The 21137-nt window shown below is 45.1% G+C and overlaps 1 protein-coding gene across 1 annotated transcript; it reads left to right on the forward strand.

The window, feature by feature from the left end:
* Positions 1 to 3153: 3153 nt before the first annotated feature.
* Positions 3154 to 20312, forward strand: LOC309415076 (complexin-4; the record flags this gene model as incomplete). Its single annotated transcript, XM_082012481.1, has 3 exons — positions 3154 to 3320; positions 6383 to 6470; positions 20085 to 20312. The coding sequence occupies 3 exons, from the start codon at positions 3154 to 3156 to the stop codon at positions 20310 to 20312; spliced, it is 483 nt and encodes a 160-aa protein (XP_081868607.1).
* Between the last annotated feature and the right edge of the window lie 825 nt (positions 20313 to 21137).

Consider the following 21137-nt stretch of genomic DNA (forward strand, 5'->3'; position numbering starts at 1 on the left):
GACGCCCTCATTCTCTTGCCATCATCTATTTCTAGAGATGCCTGAATTGACCAAGCATCTTCTCCCCTCACTTAGGATTTCCTGTCTCCCGCTCTTGAGGTCCACTCTGTTCCAAGCAGCGTGGGGCAACTCACCCACGTGAGTCAGGCTGTAGTTCAGGAACCAGGGACTGTTTTTTTTCAGGGGCTTGCTCTTGGAGCAGTATTTAACTCAAATAATAATAATTTTTCCTTTATTTTCATGTCTTCCTTTTAAAGTTGGCTGCATAACAGAGAGGGGCTCTTGTGGTCTTGTTCTGGGTCATGGGGTTGCCACTACTGCTCAGCAGTCAGAGCGCTCATCCAAAGACTGTCCTCCTCCTGAGGGAGGTGCTAGTTTAGGCCTCTCTGCAGGACTTTTCAACTACTAGCAGAGTGAGCAAGGTCTTGGTTTTAGCAGAAGGCACGAGGGTTGCAGGCTAAAACCACCCCTGCTTGTCCATATTGCCTCCAGGCTGGGAAAACGGTCTCAAAGTACCACTGAGCGGAGTCAGGCCGCACTTGCCAGGTGATGACAGTTACACAGCGCAGGCCATGCCGCGTTCTGCTGCAACGCGCGTGCCGGCACGGCGGCAGCCGGCATCCGGCGGGCCCGCAGCACTAGCTAGCTGCCAGCTCTGTCGATCAAACGCAGCCTTCCCCAAAATGCGGAAGGGTGGGAAGAAGGGGTGCTGTCAGCCGCTCTGCCCCTTGGACGCCCCAGAGAGGCAGCGAGCTGAACCAGCGAAGCCTTTGGGCGAAACGGGGAGTCAGACCGACTTTACCAGACCCGTTTCGAAGTAACTCTCTGAGGTAGGAGCAGATATGTTACCATATGTATAACCTTAATGCTGGATTTTTAGTTTTTAAATTTTGCCAGATAACGAATTTTATTCACTTTTATGCATTCGACTTCAGACTAAGGGTTAAATTGGGATTAGCTATGTAACATCGATGATCTCAGTTCTGCTAGCCATTTGGGCAAGTACCGTACAATTCTGGTAATCAAGGTCAGAGTCGATCAGATGTAAAAAGTTGATCCTTCCCACAAATTCTTGCTACTTATGCATAGTTCTGAAAATGCACACTGGTGATAAAAATCAATTTTTATTTAAGAAGAATGCTTTCTAGGCATTTGTAGGATATCACAGTAGTTTTGTTGTGATTTGGAATTCATGCTTCTGATTGATACTCTATTTCAAATAGAAATCTAAAGTTTCTTGTTTAATCACTAACAATCCAGGATTACAGAACATCCTGCTTTTTTTTTTTTTTTTTTTTTTTAATAGTAACAGGTCTGCTTTAATTAGAAAGGCTCTAACACAGATTAAGGCATTAGGCAAACTGGAATCCTGACATCTCTCAGTGAAATTATGAGAGTGCCGGGAGAACCATTTAGATAATCAAAATTACAGAATGTTTTGTTAAGGCGTGCACAGTCAGTCATAGTAGGACAAATGCTCAAAACCCAAAATCACGAACTTTTGAGACATAGCATATAATTTTCTTTCCCAGAATAGTCCATGACCTAGGTAGCAGATCCTGCAAATCTTCACCTGTGTGGACCTGGTGAGGCTAAGAGGTAAATAACAGTCTGAAAGAGGAGGACTGCCTTGGGTTAGCCCACCATCCTGAACCTCCGGGCTGACCGCTAGCAATCGCCGCGTCCCCCGAGAGCCCCTCTCAGCCGAGAACGGGGAATTGGGGAAAAAAAGGAAACTCGTGGGTTGAAATAGAAGCAGATTTAATCAAACAATAAAGCGAATATCAATACTAAAGCAATATAAGGTACCCAGAGTTATACTCAGCCCAGACAGTGGTGGCGAGCTGGGCGCTCCCAGCAGCGAACGCCGGCCGGCGAACCCTGCGAGCGGCACAGCTCCCGTGCGGGGAGAGCCGGCCTCGGGAGCAGAGCAGCGGGCGAGACCCTCCAGGGATGGCAGCCACGGAGAGAGAGCCGCTCCCGGCAGACTCCCCAGCTGCTGGCGAGCACGACATTTATGGTATGGGACACTTGTGTTGGCCAGCCCAGCTCGGCCGCCTTGGCCTCCCTTCCTCCCAGCTTCAGCACCTGGCTGTCTGGAGACTGCGGGAGGCCTGGATCCCTTCGGAAACCCACGTACCACGGCTGGCCACAAACTAACCCAGAGTGTCTTATCAGCCTTGTTCTCACAGTAACGGGTGCTGCGGTCTTCCTGCAAATGCAGCTTTCCTGAACAGGAACTGATTTCATGATTCTATCCCAGCAAAAGCAGGACAAGGCTCTACACAAACAAACCACAACAAAACATGTCAAGGCTGTATTATAGCATACAGAACTGGGCAGATTAATTTCTCCTTTACCGACAGTTAAGATCAAAACCATTAGGTATTCTGTGCAGCACCAGTCGAAGGGGTGGTCTAGATGGAGACAGCCTGGGGAAGAGTTGCAACAAACCCTAAGGAATGAGAAGTAGGAAGATGTGATTTCTTTTTTTTGTGGTTGCTTTCTTGAAAAAAAAAAGCAGTAATGCCCTGGCCATCTGTGAGACAAACCAACCACATGAAAAGTGGGTGAAATCGTTCAATGCGCCTTCTGTCCAATGTGATAAAATATTAATAGATAAAAAGGATTTGGTTTTTTGCTTAAGGAAGAATTCGGGTTTTCAAATCTCTTTGGATTGTGTAAATCCAAAAGGGTTTTCTGCTCAGTAGCCGAATTTTATGATTTTACTATGGCCATTTAGTCAACCAGGTTTTTAATTCAGATCCGTTGTGTTCCAGGGAATGCTTTCATCTCTGTGAAAGTGAGAGTTTAAAGACTGAAGAAGTCAAAATGCTATTGCACACTCTTGTTGATTTTTGTGCGTGTGTACAATTAGCTTAAGGTATTAATATAAAAAGCAGGTATCTGCATCTAATGATTTTTTGGGAGTAATCTGAACCATCTGCCTCTAGATATTAAGGAGTTCACTCTTTAATCCAGATTATGGCTGACAAACTGGTTTTGGCATTCACGTTTCACTAGCATTGTGCCCTTGAAGAGCTGATGTGGCTGTAGAAACTCTCTCGCTTACAATTGGTGGTTTTGAAAACATTTTTTGTTTGGTTTGGCTTCCTTGTAGTTGTTTTCTTATAGCTCCTTTTTCTTGAGAAGATGGCCTTTCTGATGAAAAATATGTTGAGCAACCAGGTAAAGAATTTGGGACTTGGAGGTGGAGGGGAAGAAAACAAAGAAGAAAGCACTCCTTCTGATCCAGCAGCAGCTGCAGGAATGACCAGAGAGGAGTATGAGGAATATCAAAAGCAAATGGTTGAGGAGAAGTGAGTACCTGTTCCCTTATTATCAGTATGGGGCTGATTCTTGGTAACTTTGTGCAGGTGAAAACAAGCCAAGAAAAAGCCGAACATTCAGCTCTCTTCCCCTTTTTTAAAGCAGACAAATCTTTGCTAAAGAGACTTTGCAAAATAAAGGTTCACCAACTGGAAATGATAAAATATTATGTCCCCTTCCTCGCCCCCCCCATCCTGCAACACTTTCCTGCTATCTCCACACCTTGATATGCTGGATTCATTCCTAGTTCACGTTACTTTATCTATCAAATTTTGGCCATAGGTACAAAGCTGTTTGTAGCGCAGGAGTTAATTCTAAAATGTGTGTGATTTGTTCTCCTAGAACTCCGCGTGGAGTACACTCGGAATACATAATCTTTTCATTGTCCACTTTTATTATGGCAGGCAAGAAAAAGTAATGAGTGCTATGTTAAATGGATGATATTTATCTAGAGAAAAGTTTTAAGATGGTTATTTTTTGTGGTTGCATTTTCAGTTATTTTTTCTGAAATAACTAAATAAAGCAGAACTTTTCAATTGATTAAACCTCAATTTTATTTTGTCTATACTTATAATCTTTACCACTCGCTGTGTTTAAATATCAAAACAGAAGTAAAATAAAGGACTTAACATGTAGGCGTTCAAATCACGCATAATTATAAATAAAACAATTTGCTTCTAAATCTCAAATGCATCTGTTCCTCTAATGGTCAATTACATAACGGTTGTGTAAATCCTTCGTGTAAGATGATTATAGGTGAAAGGTTAATGACTGACGGAATTTGAGGTATCCAGGTCTGTAGTTAGCAGTGGCCATTTCTGTCATAAAACCTTGAATAGGTATCATTTGGTTTGGAATAAAATCAGAATGTTTAGCTATGCATTTTGTCAAGGGATATTTAAAAGAGAAATAACCACCTGCTGGCAGAGGGATGCTTTATTGAGGCTGAGAAGCAAAACGAGATTCCTGGGATAGGGGAAATGCTTGGAAAAAGAATTATTTCTATGGTTGCAAGACGGAATGTGTCCGTTACATGCTGAACGGTATGGAAGAATCGGGGCAGGGGTACTTCTGAAAGTACAGTTTGCAACTAGAATAGGAACATTTGAAGTACTTCCAAAGAGAATAAATTAGCTCAGCGCAGCGCACACTGGTGTGGTTACGTAAATGTGTGTCAGGAATCTCTGTCACGGGCAAAGCATCTCTTCCAGAGCGCTCTGGATTTTACCCAGTTTTCAGCTCTCCAGGAGTGGAGCTCAGAGAAGTGAGGGTGCCTCGCTGGAGTCACACTCGGGCAGAGTTCAGCCTTTGATGCATGACCATTTCGGCTTTGGGCTCTTCTCAGATTTTGGGCTTGGGGTGGTTTGTTGGTGACTAAACAAACGAAAAGGCACAGATTGCTGTTCCTCAGGAAGGTGTGTAATACGCAAGAACAAACCGGTGGCTTGTGCTGGCAGCCTCCACGGTGGCACAGAATTTGCTTCCGGCATCACAAGTGTTTAAGCAAGAGGGGACCACCAGTTTGTGCCGTACACCATAGGCTCTCGACTGTCGAGCAGCTGCTCGTACACCGCTTTCCTGTTCCTACAAAGCTTCATGATCCAGGGATTAACTAGATCCTCCAGAACAGAAAGGTGTAGGTTTGGACCGGACACTAGGGTGCAGGCAATGGTGGGAGATCAGCTGAGTGAGTTTTGCCAGGTCTTCCCATGGTGCCAGGACAAGGGAAAAGCTCAAATCTACCTGAGCAGAAAATCTCCTCCTGCCCCTCAGCCTCGTGGACACGTAACGGGGTGTGTAGCAATGCTGCACGCTGCCCTGTGGGAACGTATCCCAGTGCCGGCTACGGCTGCTAACGCCTCCTCTGGAGTGGGCAAGGGAAGAGGAACGTTACGTAAGAGAGGGAAAATATTCCAGAAGCGCTCAAAAAATCTCTTTCCAAACTTCCCATCAATGACTGGCTGAAAGAAGTTTAAGATGGCAAATGTGAGCCTTTTTTTTAGTGAGAGAGAGAAAGACCCAAAAACTCGCCTGTGGAAGCAGAGGAAAGATAACATTTCATCTGGCAAGTAGCTTTTATGTGACAAAGTACCTGTACTAGAACACAATCAATTTTGCCATAGAATGTCCATGACAATGCTTCTGTGACAAAAAAATAAAGGGAGAGGGGGAAGGTGAATGTTATCAAATGTTACCAAAAATCTTTGAGGAGACATTTTTCAAATAAATACATAACAAATCTCACCAAAATTTGTGCTGAACAGTTCTTAAAACTAATGAAAGCATTTTATAAAATCACAGATAAAAGAAGTACTTTTGCACACAGGGAAGCTGTGGAATTCATTGCCGTAGGATGTTCTGAAACAATAAATGGATGCAGAAAAAACCAGGAAAATTCATAGGTGACAGAGGCCGTCCGGTGCTATTAAAGAGAATGATGTAGAGCCGATTTCCAGCTGCAGTGCCCTACACCGCTGATTTTTGGAAGCTGGGGAGTTTTGATACAGGATGCTTACCCTCCTCTTAAATTCTTTCTCTTGGTGTCCACTGCTGTCTACTGTTGGAGATGGGACTCTCGGACAGGTAACTTTTGGTCCGACCCAGAAAGACCATTCTGCCGTTGTGTGTGGTGGTGTACTGTGAGAATGTCATGCTTGCAGAGCAGGAGCCTCGGCAGGCAGCTGCATCTCTGTAAGCGCCCCAGGGGACTAAGCAAGGAATAAGCGTAGCTCTTCTGTGCTGCTTGTTGGAACCGTTCACCGTTACGGCGAGCCGTAACGGCCAGTATAGGCACAGACAGCAGACAAGTAGTATTGGCTTATCCTTCATTCTTCACAGCACTCAGAGGGGCTCTTCTGAGAGCAAGCCTGGGGCACGGGCAGCCTCGCCCCTTAGCATCACTTTATTGATACTGCTTCCTTTGTGCCTGTGGACAAGTTGCACAACTTTGGGAATAACTCCTGCGTGTAGCTTTTCACAGCCGAACAACCCCTTCAGTGTAAAAGACTGTATTTTATCAGTATCTTGAAGAAACATTTTGTCTGATTTCCAGGATGGAAAGAGATGCGGCGTTTGCACAGAAAAAGGCAGAGCGAGCCTGTCTGAGGGTTCATCTGAGAGAGAAGTACAGACTCCCTAAGGTAAGCCTGTGGTTCACCATCTCACCTAGAGCAGTGCCCAATTTGAAAACAAGCCGACTACCAATGCAGAGTTCTGAAAATGGCAAATTGCCTTCACCAGTGGGATCCCCACTGCAGCTCAGTGCAGGACTGGAGGAGGCCGGAGCCATTGTTTTCCCTAGTGACTGCTGCTTTTCCACCCTTTCTTCTCGGCGCAGTAGATGAATCTAACAGAAAGATTCTTGCAATCCCTCCCTGTACCATCAGATCTGAAACAGGCGACGAGGCAAGGTGAGCATCTGGCCTGACGGCGTCTCACAGTTAGTATATACTCTTCACTTAGCAACATGCAACAGTTAAAAACCCAAAAACCTATAAGCAAAGTCCCTGGAAAGTCCTCCACAAGCTGTACGTTTGAGTTCTGCTAAACTTCTGAAGGCTCAGTTTTACTCTCTTCTTCCGCAAAGTGCAAGCAAACCATCCATTCTTTTTTCTTTAGTGCTCCTGACACTATTTGTCAAATATTCCCAGGAAAACCAAAATACAGGCAACAGAAGCTTCAAGCAACAGAGAACTCTGGAGGTTTGCTAAAAGTGGGCAGCAGATGCAATAGCTTCTGGATCATGACAGAAAACATAGTTAGCACTTAAGTTGATGGCATTTTCCTGACATAAAAACACATAGATACAAACAAGCATAGCTCTCTACCGTGTTTAAAGTGTTTTCCGGGTTGAGAGGGAAGGCTTGCTCTTCTTGTTTATTTTCTGATCATCTTCCGTGTTTTCAGGGATTTAACTCTTGTTTGTCACAGTACGGGCTTTAGCACTAAGCCTATACTAAAGATCCACAGATCCTGTCTATAAAAAAAAAGAAAAAAAAAAAGGTTTTGAAACTTGAGTATTCTTGAGATGATTTCCTGTCACAAGATGGTGATGCTTCTCTAATGAAGAAAGACGGTATCTCTTCTAGGACTGTGGCTGGAATTGAGGTGAGCTAAGGGAGCGAGAGCCAGAGAAGGATTCTGCAAGAAAATCAGGGAAGATTAGCCCATAGCGGAAACATTAAGTGAATTCTTTGAATTCATTTTAACTGCAGGATCACTATGAAGGTCCCTAGATATGTTTCCCTATGACAGTCTCTTTTATGGGGGTGAATCAGGGGAATTTTCTCAGCTCAGTGTTGTCAGAGGAGGTTGCTAAGTGGTGTACAGTACACCAGAGCCAGCAGGTATTTACTCAAGAATTATAATGGATTTCAAATTATGAGTTGCCAAACTTACTGAGGCATGTAATCTGTCATTTAACCTCGGAAATGTGGAATGGGAAATGTGAAGACATTTTCAAAAAAAAGTGTACAGGGAACAACAAACCAGTAACTGACTTCTGTAGGGGAAGTGAAGGAAAACTACTAAAGATAGCTAGCAGATACATGGGCAAAAATTATATGACGGGAAGAAGAGAAATAAGACTTTTATACTAGACAGGCCAGTTTTTCAAATCTATTAGCATGCTCTGAAAGGATGACTAATCATAAGGGTGAAAATGATTAGTTTTAGTTCTTAAAAAAAAAAAACAACCTGGACAAATTGCTTCCCCAAAGACTCGTTAAAGAAAAAAACTGTGGTAGGGTGTGAAGGAAGGTCCAGTAAGTATTGAATATTATTTTCCACTCATTTTGAAGAAGTGACTGAAGACTTGTTTGTGCAAATTAGTATCAGGGCCTTTAATACTGTGCATTTAGGGGCTCCCTAAAATTTGAGATTCTGCTCTGGGCCATGGAATTGAAAGGCTTTGTCTCTGTCCATGACTTTCCAGCACTTGGTTGTGGCATGTGGATGCGGCCCGCTTGTACTTCTTAGTTTTGTCCAGAGTGGGTTGCAGTGTTAGCTCCAGCACAAAGTAACTCGGGGTTCTGTGCTTGGAAAAGTTGTGACTGTGTTATTTCGTAAGGTTCTTCCATGGACAGGAGAGGACTAATACAGGACAGAGCAGTCTACGTAGGGGTTGGGACCATGCCTCTGCTCTGAACTACTGCTGCCGTGAAGATGGGGATTTTGGTGGCCTTGCAACTTCTGACCTGGTTCACCAGGCACTGTAGAGCCCTGCACCGACGAAATGAATGCATCAGAAGGCACTAAAGTGTCCTGGAGAGCAAGAAACTGCGGGTTGGACAGTTGTCTTTGCTAGAATCAATGCTGTCTTAAGCAGCGTTATACATAGTTCCCAGAGATTGCGTAATATGGTCCAGACCCTTCTGAGAAGAGAGCGGGATCTTTGCTTCTTGGGCTTACCGAATTATTCTACTATGTATGTGCATAACATTCACTGACTTCATGTTCTGATCTCTCATGTTTCTTTGGTTTAGCCTCATATGCTGTGTTACTCTGCACTATTTGCACCATGACACAGGTTCTCCAGTCGCTGTAGTTGACTTGGTAGATTTACCAGGAAGGGGGGAAAGTTTAAGAGCTGCTTCCTTCCACCGACACCAACAAGCAGACCACGTGTTCCCATAGCCTCTGATACCAATGACTCTCTGCCAAAACCCGGGTTGCATCCAGCCCTGAACTTGAGTCTGTACATAGGCAGTGAAAAAAGCTTATTTCTGGAAAGTCTTCGGAGACACAGGTTTGCGTAGGCTCCGTATTCATAGGTTGTTAGAAGTCATGTTAGAACGGCGGTGGTTTATATGCTGTTAAACTGCTCTTGGCCTGGTCACTCCTTCATTGCTTATAAAAGATTTCTGAAGAGATTTATTCTTCCAGCTTCATTAAGATGTCTTTCACATACAGTTATTTCAAATACAACTTCAATGACTTGCTGAAAATTTATTGTTTGAGCAAAGGCCTCCTGGAAAAAATGGCTGTTATGTGGAGTTCCCCGGTTGCTTTTCCCTTTGCAGACAGTGTTACGAGCGTCTGACCTGTGCGCTCTCTGTGTTTTTCATTCCACCTCCTGCAGTGAGCAGAGTTCAGGGCTTGCTGGTTCATCAGTCACATGGTGATGTGGACTTCGTGTTTCGGTGGCCTTTTTCCTATCACCCAGCTTACAAATAGGATGGACCGAGGTCTGTTTAACTAAAGGCCTGGGTCACTGCTCTGTGGCACAGAACTACAAAGGTATTCAGGTGCTGGACTCCAAGGGATTTCAAGGAAATTAAGAGCCTATGTGCCCCTGTGAGTGTGAGCCCTGGTAGCCAGAAGTCCGATTATTATATGGGTGTAATTAAAATAGTTTAGCAGTATATGGCCCACATTTCCCAGACCCTTCTACCCTGGCATGATGGCCGCCCTAGTCAAGGTTGAGAACTATCCATGCCACGTTTTAGTCTGTATTAATTAAGCAGCAGTAATGGAATTAACTATCAACAGGGAGTTCAACGCGTTATGCTCAGCTAAAAACATGCTCAGCTAACAAATTAGTAATGCCCCAGGGTACTTCATTCATAATTGCTTGGGATTGCTGTAACAGAGATCACCTAACAGCAGGGAGCCGAGAGTCAGCCCGAAGCCGGCAGGCACCTACCTTGTTAGGACCCAACTCAAAGAAAAGTTGACGGAAAAGCTTTCCCAGAAGCTGTTGGGTCTTGTGATTTTGGCTTTGTTAAAGCACAAGCATTGTGGAGGGATTGTCCGAGTCTGAAACACCTATCAATCAGTCACATCTTCTAGCACCTACAGGAGGAATATGTTGCCCTGAAGCGAGGTAGAAAAACGCAAGGTTGCATAGCTGCGTGGACGGCTGTCATCCAAAGGCTGCGGTTGTCCTGGCTTAGGCTGTGTCCTTCACTGGCCGTCAATTACGTGGAAACTTTCTGCAGTTTTTATCTGCTCACCTGAATACTGATTCTAGTTGGATGAAATAAGTTGTGCTATAAAAGCCAGTCCCTGGCCCAAAGTTACCAATGGAGTAGTTGAAGATGACGAAAAGAGCTTTGCAAACTTTTCTTTTTATTGTACTATTTTGCAGGGTTTAAAAGGAGCCGCTTTTTCTCTTGTATTTTGGGGGGAAGTTGTTAATAATATTTTTAATCAAAAATTTATAAGAAGTCTGTTAAAAAATGCCTACCACTTTGCAAAGGTGTTCTTTTCTGGAAACAAACATTTCCAATAGTGACTGTAATAAAAAAAAAAAATTATAACTATCATTTTAAAATAGTTGGGGCTTTTTGATGTCAAAATTTTGATGTGGTGAAATCTCACACTGATGTTTTTGTACACAAACAGGTTTCTGTGTGTAAAATTTCTATCGAACCTAACTAGCAATATTAGACCTCCTCACACAAATAACAACTTCTTGCCGTTTTGAACTGAGTGGCAAGGATTTAACCTGGCCAGAGGAATTAAAGATTCCGAAGATATTTTGCATCCTTTCTTATCCTTGATCTGGAGGAATTCTGAGAAAATGAGTGGACGTGTTGGTCAAGATTTCTTAGCGAATTGGTTTCTGTGGCTTTGTGTTTGCTGTCTAAACTTACATCATTAAAGTCTATCTGTGTTTTAGTGGAACGTAGGTCAAAGACATTCAGTTCAAAAGTATTTTCTTCACATTAAGATGATCTATCTGTTTTCTTGTGCTTGTAATTATTGTAACTTTGCAATTTAGATGAACCAAAATATATTATGCTAGTTGAGGTGGGGTTTTGAGACGGGGGCTAAGAACCCCATGCAACTCTTGAATTGAAACAGAAATCCTAGGTTAACTTAAGATCAATGAAAAATGCCTCTGTAATGTTCACTAACAAGAGAGACCCTGAGGGCTGCTCAAGCAGTGTGATGGCACTGCTCAAATTCATCAAGCCCTGGTCTGAAAATTACATTTATCAGCTTTCTGGAGCCTCACATACAGATACCAAATTCAAGAGTCCACCAATAAATTGGGTTTTCCCAGCAGATTATTTAAACCCATCACATATTCCCACTGTCTTCAAGGACTGATCTTTGACTTTACAGCCACCTCTACACGCATCGTCTCTGCTACCTTCGCCCACAGCACTGAACCTTTTCAGATAGCTCCTCCAGTTATGCATTTTCTTTCTCCTCAAAAGTAAATTAATAAATTAGAATCACAGAATCATTAAGGTTGGAAAAGTCCTTTAAGATCATCAAGTCCAGCCATCAACCCGACACCACCGTGAGCACTAAACCATGTCCCGAAGTGCCACGTCCACATGTTTTTTGAATACCTCCAGTGATGGTGACTCCATCACCTCCCTGGGCAGCCTGTTCCAATGCTTGGCCACTCTTTCAGTAAAGGAATTTTTCCAAATATCCAGACTAAACCTCCCCTGGCGCAGCTTGAGGCCATTTCCTCTCATCCTATCAGTAGTTACTTGGAAGAAAACACCAACACCCACCTCACTACAACCTCCTTACAACCAACTCAGCCTCCTCTTCTCCAAACTAAACCACCCCAGTTCTCTCAGCCGCTCCTCATCAGACTTGTGCTCCAGACCCCTCATCAGCTCTGTTGCCCTTCTCTGGACACGCTCCTCAACGTCCTTCGTGTAGTGAGGGGCCCAACACTGAACACAGGATTCAAGGTGCGGCCTCACCAGTGCCAAATACAGAGGCACGATCCCTGCCCAGCTCCTGCTGGCCTCACTGTTGCTGATACAGGCCAGGACGCTGTTGGTCTTCTTGGCCACCTGGGCACACTGCTGGCTCATGTTCAGCCAGCTGCCAACCAGCACCCCCAGGTCCTTTTCCCCGGGCAGCTCCAGCCACTCCTGCCCAAGCCTGGAGCATTGCATGGGGTTGTTGTGACTCAAGTGCAGGATCCGCCACTTGACCTTGTTAAACCTCATACAGTTGTCCTCAGTCCATCGAGTACTGGGGAGTTCGTTCACTTTTGTCTACATCCAGATCTGTAGGGACGCTTACGTTTTTTGGCTGTCTGTGAGCTTAGTGGTTCCACTTGTTCCCTTTCCCATCAGGTGTTGCTTCTGGCCCTAGGTTGTAAACTGCCTCCAGGTTGAGTGGAGGAACCAGATGTGAAGGGTTCCTTGTGGAGGATGCCTTTTAAGAAGGTCTACCATTTGCCAGTGAAGGGTTTTCTGTACAGTTTCTTCAGTGCTCTGTGAATCTAGTGCTAAATCTAAACTCTGAAATGAGTCAGTGCTGGGGCACGCTTTCTAGTGCTGGCGTGCCATCACCCCTGTTGTTAAACTGCGTGACAGTCCCTAACACCGTTTTGGTCTGTGCCAGCTAGCCCCTTAGACGCCCTTACCTGGCATGACTTGGGAGCAAAGGCAAATATGACTGAGGGATTTTAAAACCTACCTTGGAACCTGGAAGCAACAGAATCGACTGTTTATGCATTTTCTGTGGCAAGCACAACTAAATACTGAAATATTTGCAACCATCTCTGCTGAAATGTTTAAGGCATTTCCCACTGAAACATCAGAAATGCCAGAAGGAAAGGATCCAGCAGTCAAGCATTTAAAAATAACCGTCACCTAGGCTCAGAAAGTGATTATATAATGTAAACGCGAATTGTAAATCGTGTTTTTTCTACAGTGTTGATTTGACGCTGTTTCTAACCCTGCGCCGTCAAAGGCCCTCTAGTGCCGTGTTCATAAAACTGCACCACTCTGGAAACAATAATTTCCTTGAACAAGTTTGGACGAAAAGTGGATCAACCTTGTGACTTAGATAAAATTACACCATCTATATTTAACCAGTCGAGCAGGCCTCATTCATAACCAGAGATGAAAAATGTGTTTTTCCCTACCTTTGAAAACGTGTTTTTTGCAACCAAAACCTTGCTAACTGACTTTCCAAGAAGGAGAAGTGCTCTCTTAAAAAAGTATGCAGGCCGTTTTGAGACAGGTACTGGGTGGCAGGGGGAAGCAAGGGAGAAAATGGTGTGGAGAAACCTCAATTAAGCTGCCTCTACTTGCCCTCCCAGTGCGTCCGTGTCGAACAAAGCTTTCATAAGCAAACTTGATGTGAATACAGTTCTACATAACAACTCATTTCAGATCAACAAACTCTCTGTAAGGACGTTTGAGTTTTAAAACCATCTGAGGGCACAGTTTTTCATGGTCAAAAATGAAGGCATATTGCTACACCTGTAGCTTCTCATTCAAATGACGCCTTTAAATGGAAGTTATTATTAGCCCGTGAGTCTTTCGCAGGCCGTTATCAAGGTCACACGCTTACTTGTACTTGAACTTTGATCTCTTTTTCATGCGCTAGAGCTGCTGCTATTATGGCTGCAGGGCCCTTTATAGAAACGCCGGTGCCTGCACTGCGTGGCGGAACGTGTCCAGGCGTTGCCAAACCTGCGTATCTCCGGCAGACTGCACCGGTCGTCCGCAAGGCGTCCTGCTCGCCTGGGATGAACCGAAGGCACGGAGCCCTTTCAGCCCCAAGTGCAGTCCCCGGGGAAAGCGGCGGACTGCGCGTCGTGCCTGCGCGCAGCACGGGGCCTGCGCAGCCGCGGGGGCTGGTGCCAGGACAGGATCTGCCCCGTGTACGTAAGGCTGGTGTTTGCTCCTGCGGTAGGTGTGTGAGGGAACCGTGGGCGCTCGCTCACCGCTACAGCCTGGCACCAAAGAGACTGGAGAAACGCGCCTCGTCGTCAGACACCCTCCAGAGAGAATATCCATCTGGAAGAGGAAGGGATACGCCCGGAGAAACATGGATACGTGTGAGTGCGTGACCAGCGTCATACACAGGGGCAGAAGGAGCAGGGGCAGATATCTGTTCTGCTCCTCCGTATTCATCAGTTGCAATGGACCGTTTGTTCTGGGCTGTGGGTGCTCAGCATAGTGGCAAGAAAGAGGAGAACATATCCTGAGGACGAGATTAATTACAGAAAGATTAATTATGCAAAAAAAAGAAGTACAAGATTGTAAGTGGTTGATTGGATTGTGGGCCTAAATCTCTAAACACCAGCATTTGAATTAGCAGCTGAGTAGTAAAATATCATTAGGCTTTGTTTTCCTTTTGGAGGCATATGCTGAGCCAGCTACTGAACAGCATTTCCCCGCAGCCCCAGCACGCTCTGCGAGGTTCCAGCTTTAAATCCCAAGAAGGGCCATCGTCAAAGGCTTCGGGACGCTTATGTGCCCAGCTCTCAGTCAAAACTGGGTGTTGCCCTGTGATTTTGGGTGTCTCCCATCTGAACTTTCTTCAGTTCTGAGGTGGTGGTCACGTGTCCACAATCACCCTTGCTGACCTCCAACGAGCGCACTGCCACCTCATAGCACCCAAGAGCACGCAATGGTGATCTGCCCCACCTCCAGCAGGATCTTGTCTTCGACATACACCCGGTGCTTTTTGGGGCCAAGTTCCAGTAATAACAAGAGAAGGGTTGCCTCCAAGGTAGGACAGGAGCTCTAAACCAGCAAAGAAGATATTAAGCACATACTTAGCTTTGCTGATTTGTCATGGTTGCAAGTAAATTTTGCAGGACATGCTTTTCTACCTTTGTGTCTACCTGTATAGCATTTCTTTGTTGAAGGTCTGCTTTCTTTTCATCAGCCCTTATGAAAACATCTATCAGGAAGAAAATTAATTTATTACATGCACACTATAAGACCCTGAAAAAAATTCAACTCTATGATACAACATTATGGTAGCAAAATGCTCTCAGACCTATGATAATGCATTAATTATTTTGAAAAATGAAAGCCATTTCAGGTAGCCTAGTATGGGATAGAAACCCTGGATATTACCAGTATCAATCACTAGCACATGTTGTAAATGAAAGCATGAAATTCAGGACTAAGCAGGGCCCCCTTTTCAGTACAAAATCTAAAGCTCCATGCTATCTGGGCCAGATTTATAAGGGAAAGCAGTGCCTTAATGAACCTAATCCTATTAACAGAATTGTCAACTTAGGTTTGTCATCAGAAATATGTTTTTAGCCATGAGACATTTGATCTGTGGACAACTTTTTCATCTTCAGAGTATTCAATACATCACCTCCACACAAAACATTTTAAAAAAATTATATGAATATGTACATAAATATTTTAATTTAAAAAATGACACCAAACTCTTTTATTCACTTACTGCCTTTTTCCTGAACTGGGATCCAGTAATCGATTAACTTCTGCAAGGTCTAAAGACTGGAGCTTGAGGAGATGGTGCCTGTGATGCAGAAGAGGAACATCTGACCACAGGTCCATCCAACCTGTCCAAAGACCTCGTCTGCAGCACAGCAACCTCTCCCATGGGCCCCACCACCCCTTTCACACCACTGACCTGCATGTAGATCCACCATGTCACCTCAAATGCCACTACTCTGTCAGAGCATTGTCACATCAGTGCCGTTCTGTCCCAGTGCTGGGGGTTGTGTTGTGATACATGAACTTCTAGCACCTCGGCAAGGGGCTGCGTCATCTGCTCCACGCAGGTGGATCCCTTCCTCTAGTCAAAGCACTTCGGTGGGCACTGCTCTACAAGATTCTCAGCTACTGAAGAGCAGGATGTTTTTTGTTCACCGATATTTAGAGGGAAAGAGTATTCAGCTGCAATCAGGTGTCTTTTCAATAACAAGTGCTGCTGAAGACATTAAAGAGCATCTCGCCATGAAAGGGACATGTAGTCATGTAATCTCAAACAGCTCTTGCTCTATTGTGCTGTGATGGGAATATTGTCAAGACTTGATTTAATGAATAGCGCCATTCCAGAATTAAAGGATTTTTCACTTGCACGCAGCCTTTGCATAAGCTCTAGCTGTGCCGTGGGGGATGCATATCGACCAGGCAGAAAGGGAAACCTGTCTCAGGAGAAGCTCTTCGCTGCGTACAGGCGTTAAATAAGTTTCTGAAAACAAGCATTTGCTAAGCTTGAAGAATCCTTCTGCTGATCTAAATGTTTTCTTAATAGGTCAGAGTGAAACAGCTGTGAAAAATGCTGTGGAAAAACGGAGTCACAATGTGGGTATCGGGAGGCGGCGGGATCAGGATTGCCCCCCGAGCGGGTCCCGGCTGGGGCCACGGGGACCCACAAGCTGTGCCCTCACCCGCAGGCACAGCCCCACGGGCTCTGAACGCAGCCGGAAGAGCTGGGCTGGCAGCAGGGCCCAGCGACGGCCCAGGGACCATCAGGGAAGGCAAAGCTTGGGCCATCCTGAAAACCAGTCAACAAGCCAGCTCAGCCCGGCGCCCGCCTTGGCGCAGGCACAGATGTGACGCGTCTTAGGGCAGGGCTGGGGGCCTGCACGTGCTGAAAGGGGGGTTCTGGGCCCTGGGGGGCCTGGGCTCCCGTTGAAGCCGGTTTGGGCAATGACATGACAGTGCCCACAAGGCCCTGACAGCTGGGGCGTCAAGCGGCCGCCGCAGACCCCCCCGGCGATCCCTGTGCAGGGACGGCACGAAAGGGTGTTTGTGGGGAAGAAGGCCGGTGGTTCCAACCCGTGGCTCCTCGTACTTACTTGTGAGGTACCTGCAGCCCTTGCAGGGCATAGGACAGCGTGGGGCTGGTGCATTGCTTGCCAAAAGTCCCACCTGCAGGTCAAGGCAAGGTGAACTCTGGTTTTGTACGTAGCTGGTGCATTTTAGGCGATGAGTCACGGGATCACGTCTGGATTCACTTACCTCAGGGTGTCTGTGCATAGGCATAGGCAGGCTTTCTGACAGGCTGAGTTAGACATCAGGAAAGCCGTACATCACGCAGCGATGCTGGGAAAGAGTTTGGCTCCCCTGTGGGTTAGTCTGTGAGCTTTGAACCCTTCTGTCTACAGTCAAACTTCATCTAAACAGATGTTTAGGCTGTCTGTTTCCTGTAGTATATTGCACCTGTAGCAAAAGGGATCTGAGTCTGACTACATCAGGTGCATAATCAGGGTCAAAGAATATTGCCAGGCACTCCGTCGCCGATGCTGTTGAATTGTCAGATCGTGTCTGACCCAGTTTTGGCCTGGGCACTCTCCCAAGCAGTTCCCAGGGCCGGTGTGGGAGTTAGGGCAGGCGTTCCCAACAGGCAGTTAGATGGGGCCACCCTGTTTGGTAGGGCGAGAGAGTTCAATAGCATCGCACTGGGTTGTTCCAGGCCAGCTGGCCTTGGGGCAAGCGACCAGTGCCAGGCATATTTAATTTACTAGCATAGATGTTGCTTCTGTGTTCTCAGAGATCCCAGAAGGGTGGCTGAACACTTGCAGAGCCCTGGAGACTATGGAGATTAAAGTCATCAGGAGAGAGGCCATCCAGTCCGGTGCAAGCTTGCCAGGGTCCAGAGGGGTTTGTTCGAGCCCATGGCCCCAGCTGTCCTGTCCATGAGGTCTGCCTATTTTGGGTGCTCTCTGTAGTCCAAGCTGAGTGTATTCTGATGCCTCTGTCACCATCAGAGCCATGTCTGGCCTTGGGCAAGTAACCATCCCCACGTGTGCGCATGCTGGGCCGGTAGGGATCTGCATACCCTGCCTACACTCTGAATCCAAGCTGCTGTCTGTCTGAAACAAACAGCCACGATGTGTCTCCAGCACCACATTTCTGATCCTGGCTTTCAGAAGTGAGTGTCTGGAGCTTCAGGCTCACTGTGGATTTGGACACTTGCAGCATTAGCCTGACTTTAAGAATATCCTGTGGGAAAATCTTCTAGTTCCTCCTTGTGAGAAAACAAGCTTTCACTTTTTTCCACTAGACTTAAAAAAAACCCCCAACAGGTAGGACCAGAAATGTAATCCTACACTTCCATTTGAAATCAAAGTAACAGAACCAGATCTGTCAAATTTTAGAAGAAAGAGAAGAGGCCATACACATCTTATGTGCTTCTTGGCTTGTGTTGAGTGACCCTACCCTATTGAAGCTCATACTAGGTCTATGCAAGAACAGGCTAAATGCCAAATGAGTAGAGGCAGGTGGCTTGGGCAGAATTGCACTGCTTTAAACTACATCTGAACACGTTCTTCTTTGGTCAGAGAACACTTTGAACCCCCTGTGTTGTGCATCACATCTCAGACTTCAGTAGGACGGGGGGTTTTGGTTCAAGAACGTGCCAAACAGCTGTTCACATCGCCAAAATGGCCTTTGTGTGTGCTGTATGGGGATCTCTCCATACAATACACAGTAGTGTGCAGTGACGACGTCTTAAATTATAAATAGTGCTAAAGAAAATAACATGTGTGATTGTCTGCTTAGTGGGACTTTTTCAGTAATTAACCCAGCATCTTTTTTTATCATCCTCTACTGCTACTTGGGATAATTCCGGAAGGGCTAACTCCTCCAATAGCCAGCACTTGCAAATTAAAGCTTAACGCATTTTTTCCGGATACATAATCAATAAAGAATACTTCTGCTGACTGGGATCTTTTCTAGCTCACACAGATCCTTACCCAAAGGGGTCAAGAGACGTCCTCGCCCATTTTAGCCACATGGTAGTAATGATCATGATACACCTCTCCATATTTTCATATGGGGAGAAATCAGGTTAAAGGAAAATACAGTTATTGCAAACATAAAGCTGTGCAAATATATGTAAGAGTAAATAGTGGCTATGCAGTCAAGCATCCCAGATTGCCTGTCCTTGCTAAGGCCTGAAACTACACAGACATTGCTCATATATGTCCTTCCATTGATTCTTGCATTCATTCCTTCATGCAAACCCAAGACCCCTCTCACTCTCAGAAAACACCTCCTGCTGACAGCATTGCTGCTTATTCATATCAGGCCTTTGCTGCTGTCATGCTTCATTTTGGAGATGTAATGAGGCATTAATGCTTATCTTTGATGTGTGAACTGTGTCAAAATATCCTGTTCTTCCGAGCTCTGGATCCATCAGAATCCACCATAAAATGTGAACAAAATAGCCATTGTTTGAAAAATTGACATAGCCCCACTGATAGAGCGTTTCAGTGGGCAGGCAGGAAGCAAGTGTGTGTAGCACTTACTGCATCTCAGCCCTTTTAATTGCTTAACCAGTTCCTTCTCCCGTCTCCTTTTGCTTTCTCAGACTCACACCCAACCTCCATCCTCTCTTTTGTTGTCTAAGTCCCTCCTATTACCCCACTTACCAGCACTGCAACACTGCTCTGATTATGTGCCAGGCAGCCCCTGCCCTTCATCACGACTCAGAGATGCCAACCAAAGACCTAGATATAGTTTCGACACGGTTTGGGGAACACGGAGATCTTTTTTCCAGTAATTCTTTCCGAAGTGTAATGCATCTTTCTTCAGGAAGGCTTCAGTTTAGCGCTGATACCTAAAAATACCCACCAACAAAGGAACAGGGGAATGGTAGCCAGAGAGTTTTTCTGAAGCTATTGCCTCACCGACCAAATCACACAACAGAGGACAGCCTAGGCACCATATTGCAACATGTCTTTGGTGGATACAAACAACTTGTAGTGGATTTCCTGCAGTATCAGCATGTTACCACAGTTAACACATACGGCAAAGACTTCTAAAATGGCAAGTGACACTGAAGGCTTCAATTCTGAGGCTACTGAAACCCTTCAAAATATAATTGACATCATCTGAAAAGTCTTAGCGCTTGTATGGGGGCTGATTGAGCCCCTGAATTCAAAAATTGCATCTAAAAACTTTGACTGAAAAATCTGTGCATATGTTTTGTCCGTCTCAAAAAAAAAGCAACCAAACGAACAAAAAAGAGACTCACCAGTAGATCCTGGGGTAGCAGAAATACTCACATGCACTGTTTTTATTTTCTGCTTTTTGCATCAGAGTGAATTGGATGAGAATCAAATACAGATGGCTGGAGATGATGTGGATTTGCCAGAAGACCTCCGGAAGATGGTGGCAGAAGATCAGGTGGAGGAAGAGGACAAGGACTCTATCCTGGGACAGCTGCAGAACATCCAGAATATGGACATGGATGCGATCAAAGAAAAGGCACAAGCCACCTTCAACGAAATGAAACAGGCTGCTGAGCAGAAATGTTCAGTGATGTAGAAGAGACACCACTGTCCAAGGGTTGTGGATTCAGTCTTGTCTCACAGGGGCTGCAGAGTGAGGGCAGGCAGAGGAATGCACTTAGCTGTATAGCATTAAATGTAAATATAGAAAAGAGAGAGAGAGAGACACTTTCAAACCCCAAGGAGGGGCAAAATTTACTTGCCATGATTGCTTAGTGTGAAGCTAGAACTGATCCTCATTTTTTAACATAACATTTTTCCCCATGGAAAAAAATGGCTTTAAAAAAGCTAATACTGGGGAAAAAATGTGCCTTTTTCCATTTTTTCAAAGAAGTGATCAAAATGCTATTAAATGTGCATTTTTTAGCAAAATTGTTCTTCTGATGCATAACATATAGGTAAGCAGTCATTTGATACGGCTTTCAGAAATAAATACATATATTTCTAATAAAAACATGTCCGTTTCAAACATTTTGAAACAAACCCATTATTCAAATGTTGACAATTTCTGCAAAAACTTTAAAAGAAAATGGTTTTGACCATCTCTGTACTAAATCTAGCAAAAGGCAAAAAGTGAAGCATCTGACTCTACAGCTTGGGACAAAAATGTCATCATATATAGAACTGAGCGGGTACTTGTCTGAAACCAAGGCTTGGTAGCTATCGGTAAACCCTGGTCAGTCAGCAACGCAGACTTCTCCAGGCTGCTTTACTTTCACAGCCTTTTGGTCTTCAAATGCAGTTCAACCATCGAGTGACAGCAGTGGCTCTCTGCTCGGCTGCTATGTGTGCCAAATCCTGGCGCTTGGGGTACCAGCAAATAGGCTGGTATATAGCTGTATAGGCTAAGATGAGCTCACCA

This window comes from Phaethon aethereus, assembly GCF_964289735.1.
Source record: "Phaethon aethereus genome assembly, chromosome: W".
In the NCBI taxonomy this organism is placed as follows: domain Eukaryota; kingdom Metazoa; phylum Chordata; class Aves; order Phaethontiformes; family Phaethontidae; genus Phaethon; species Phaethon aethereus.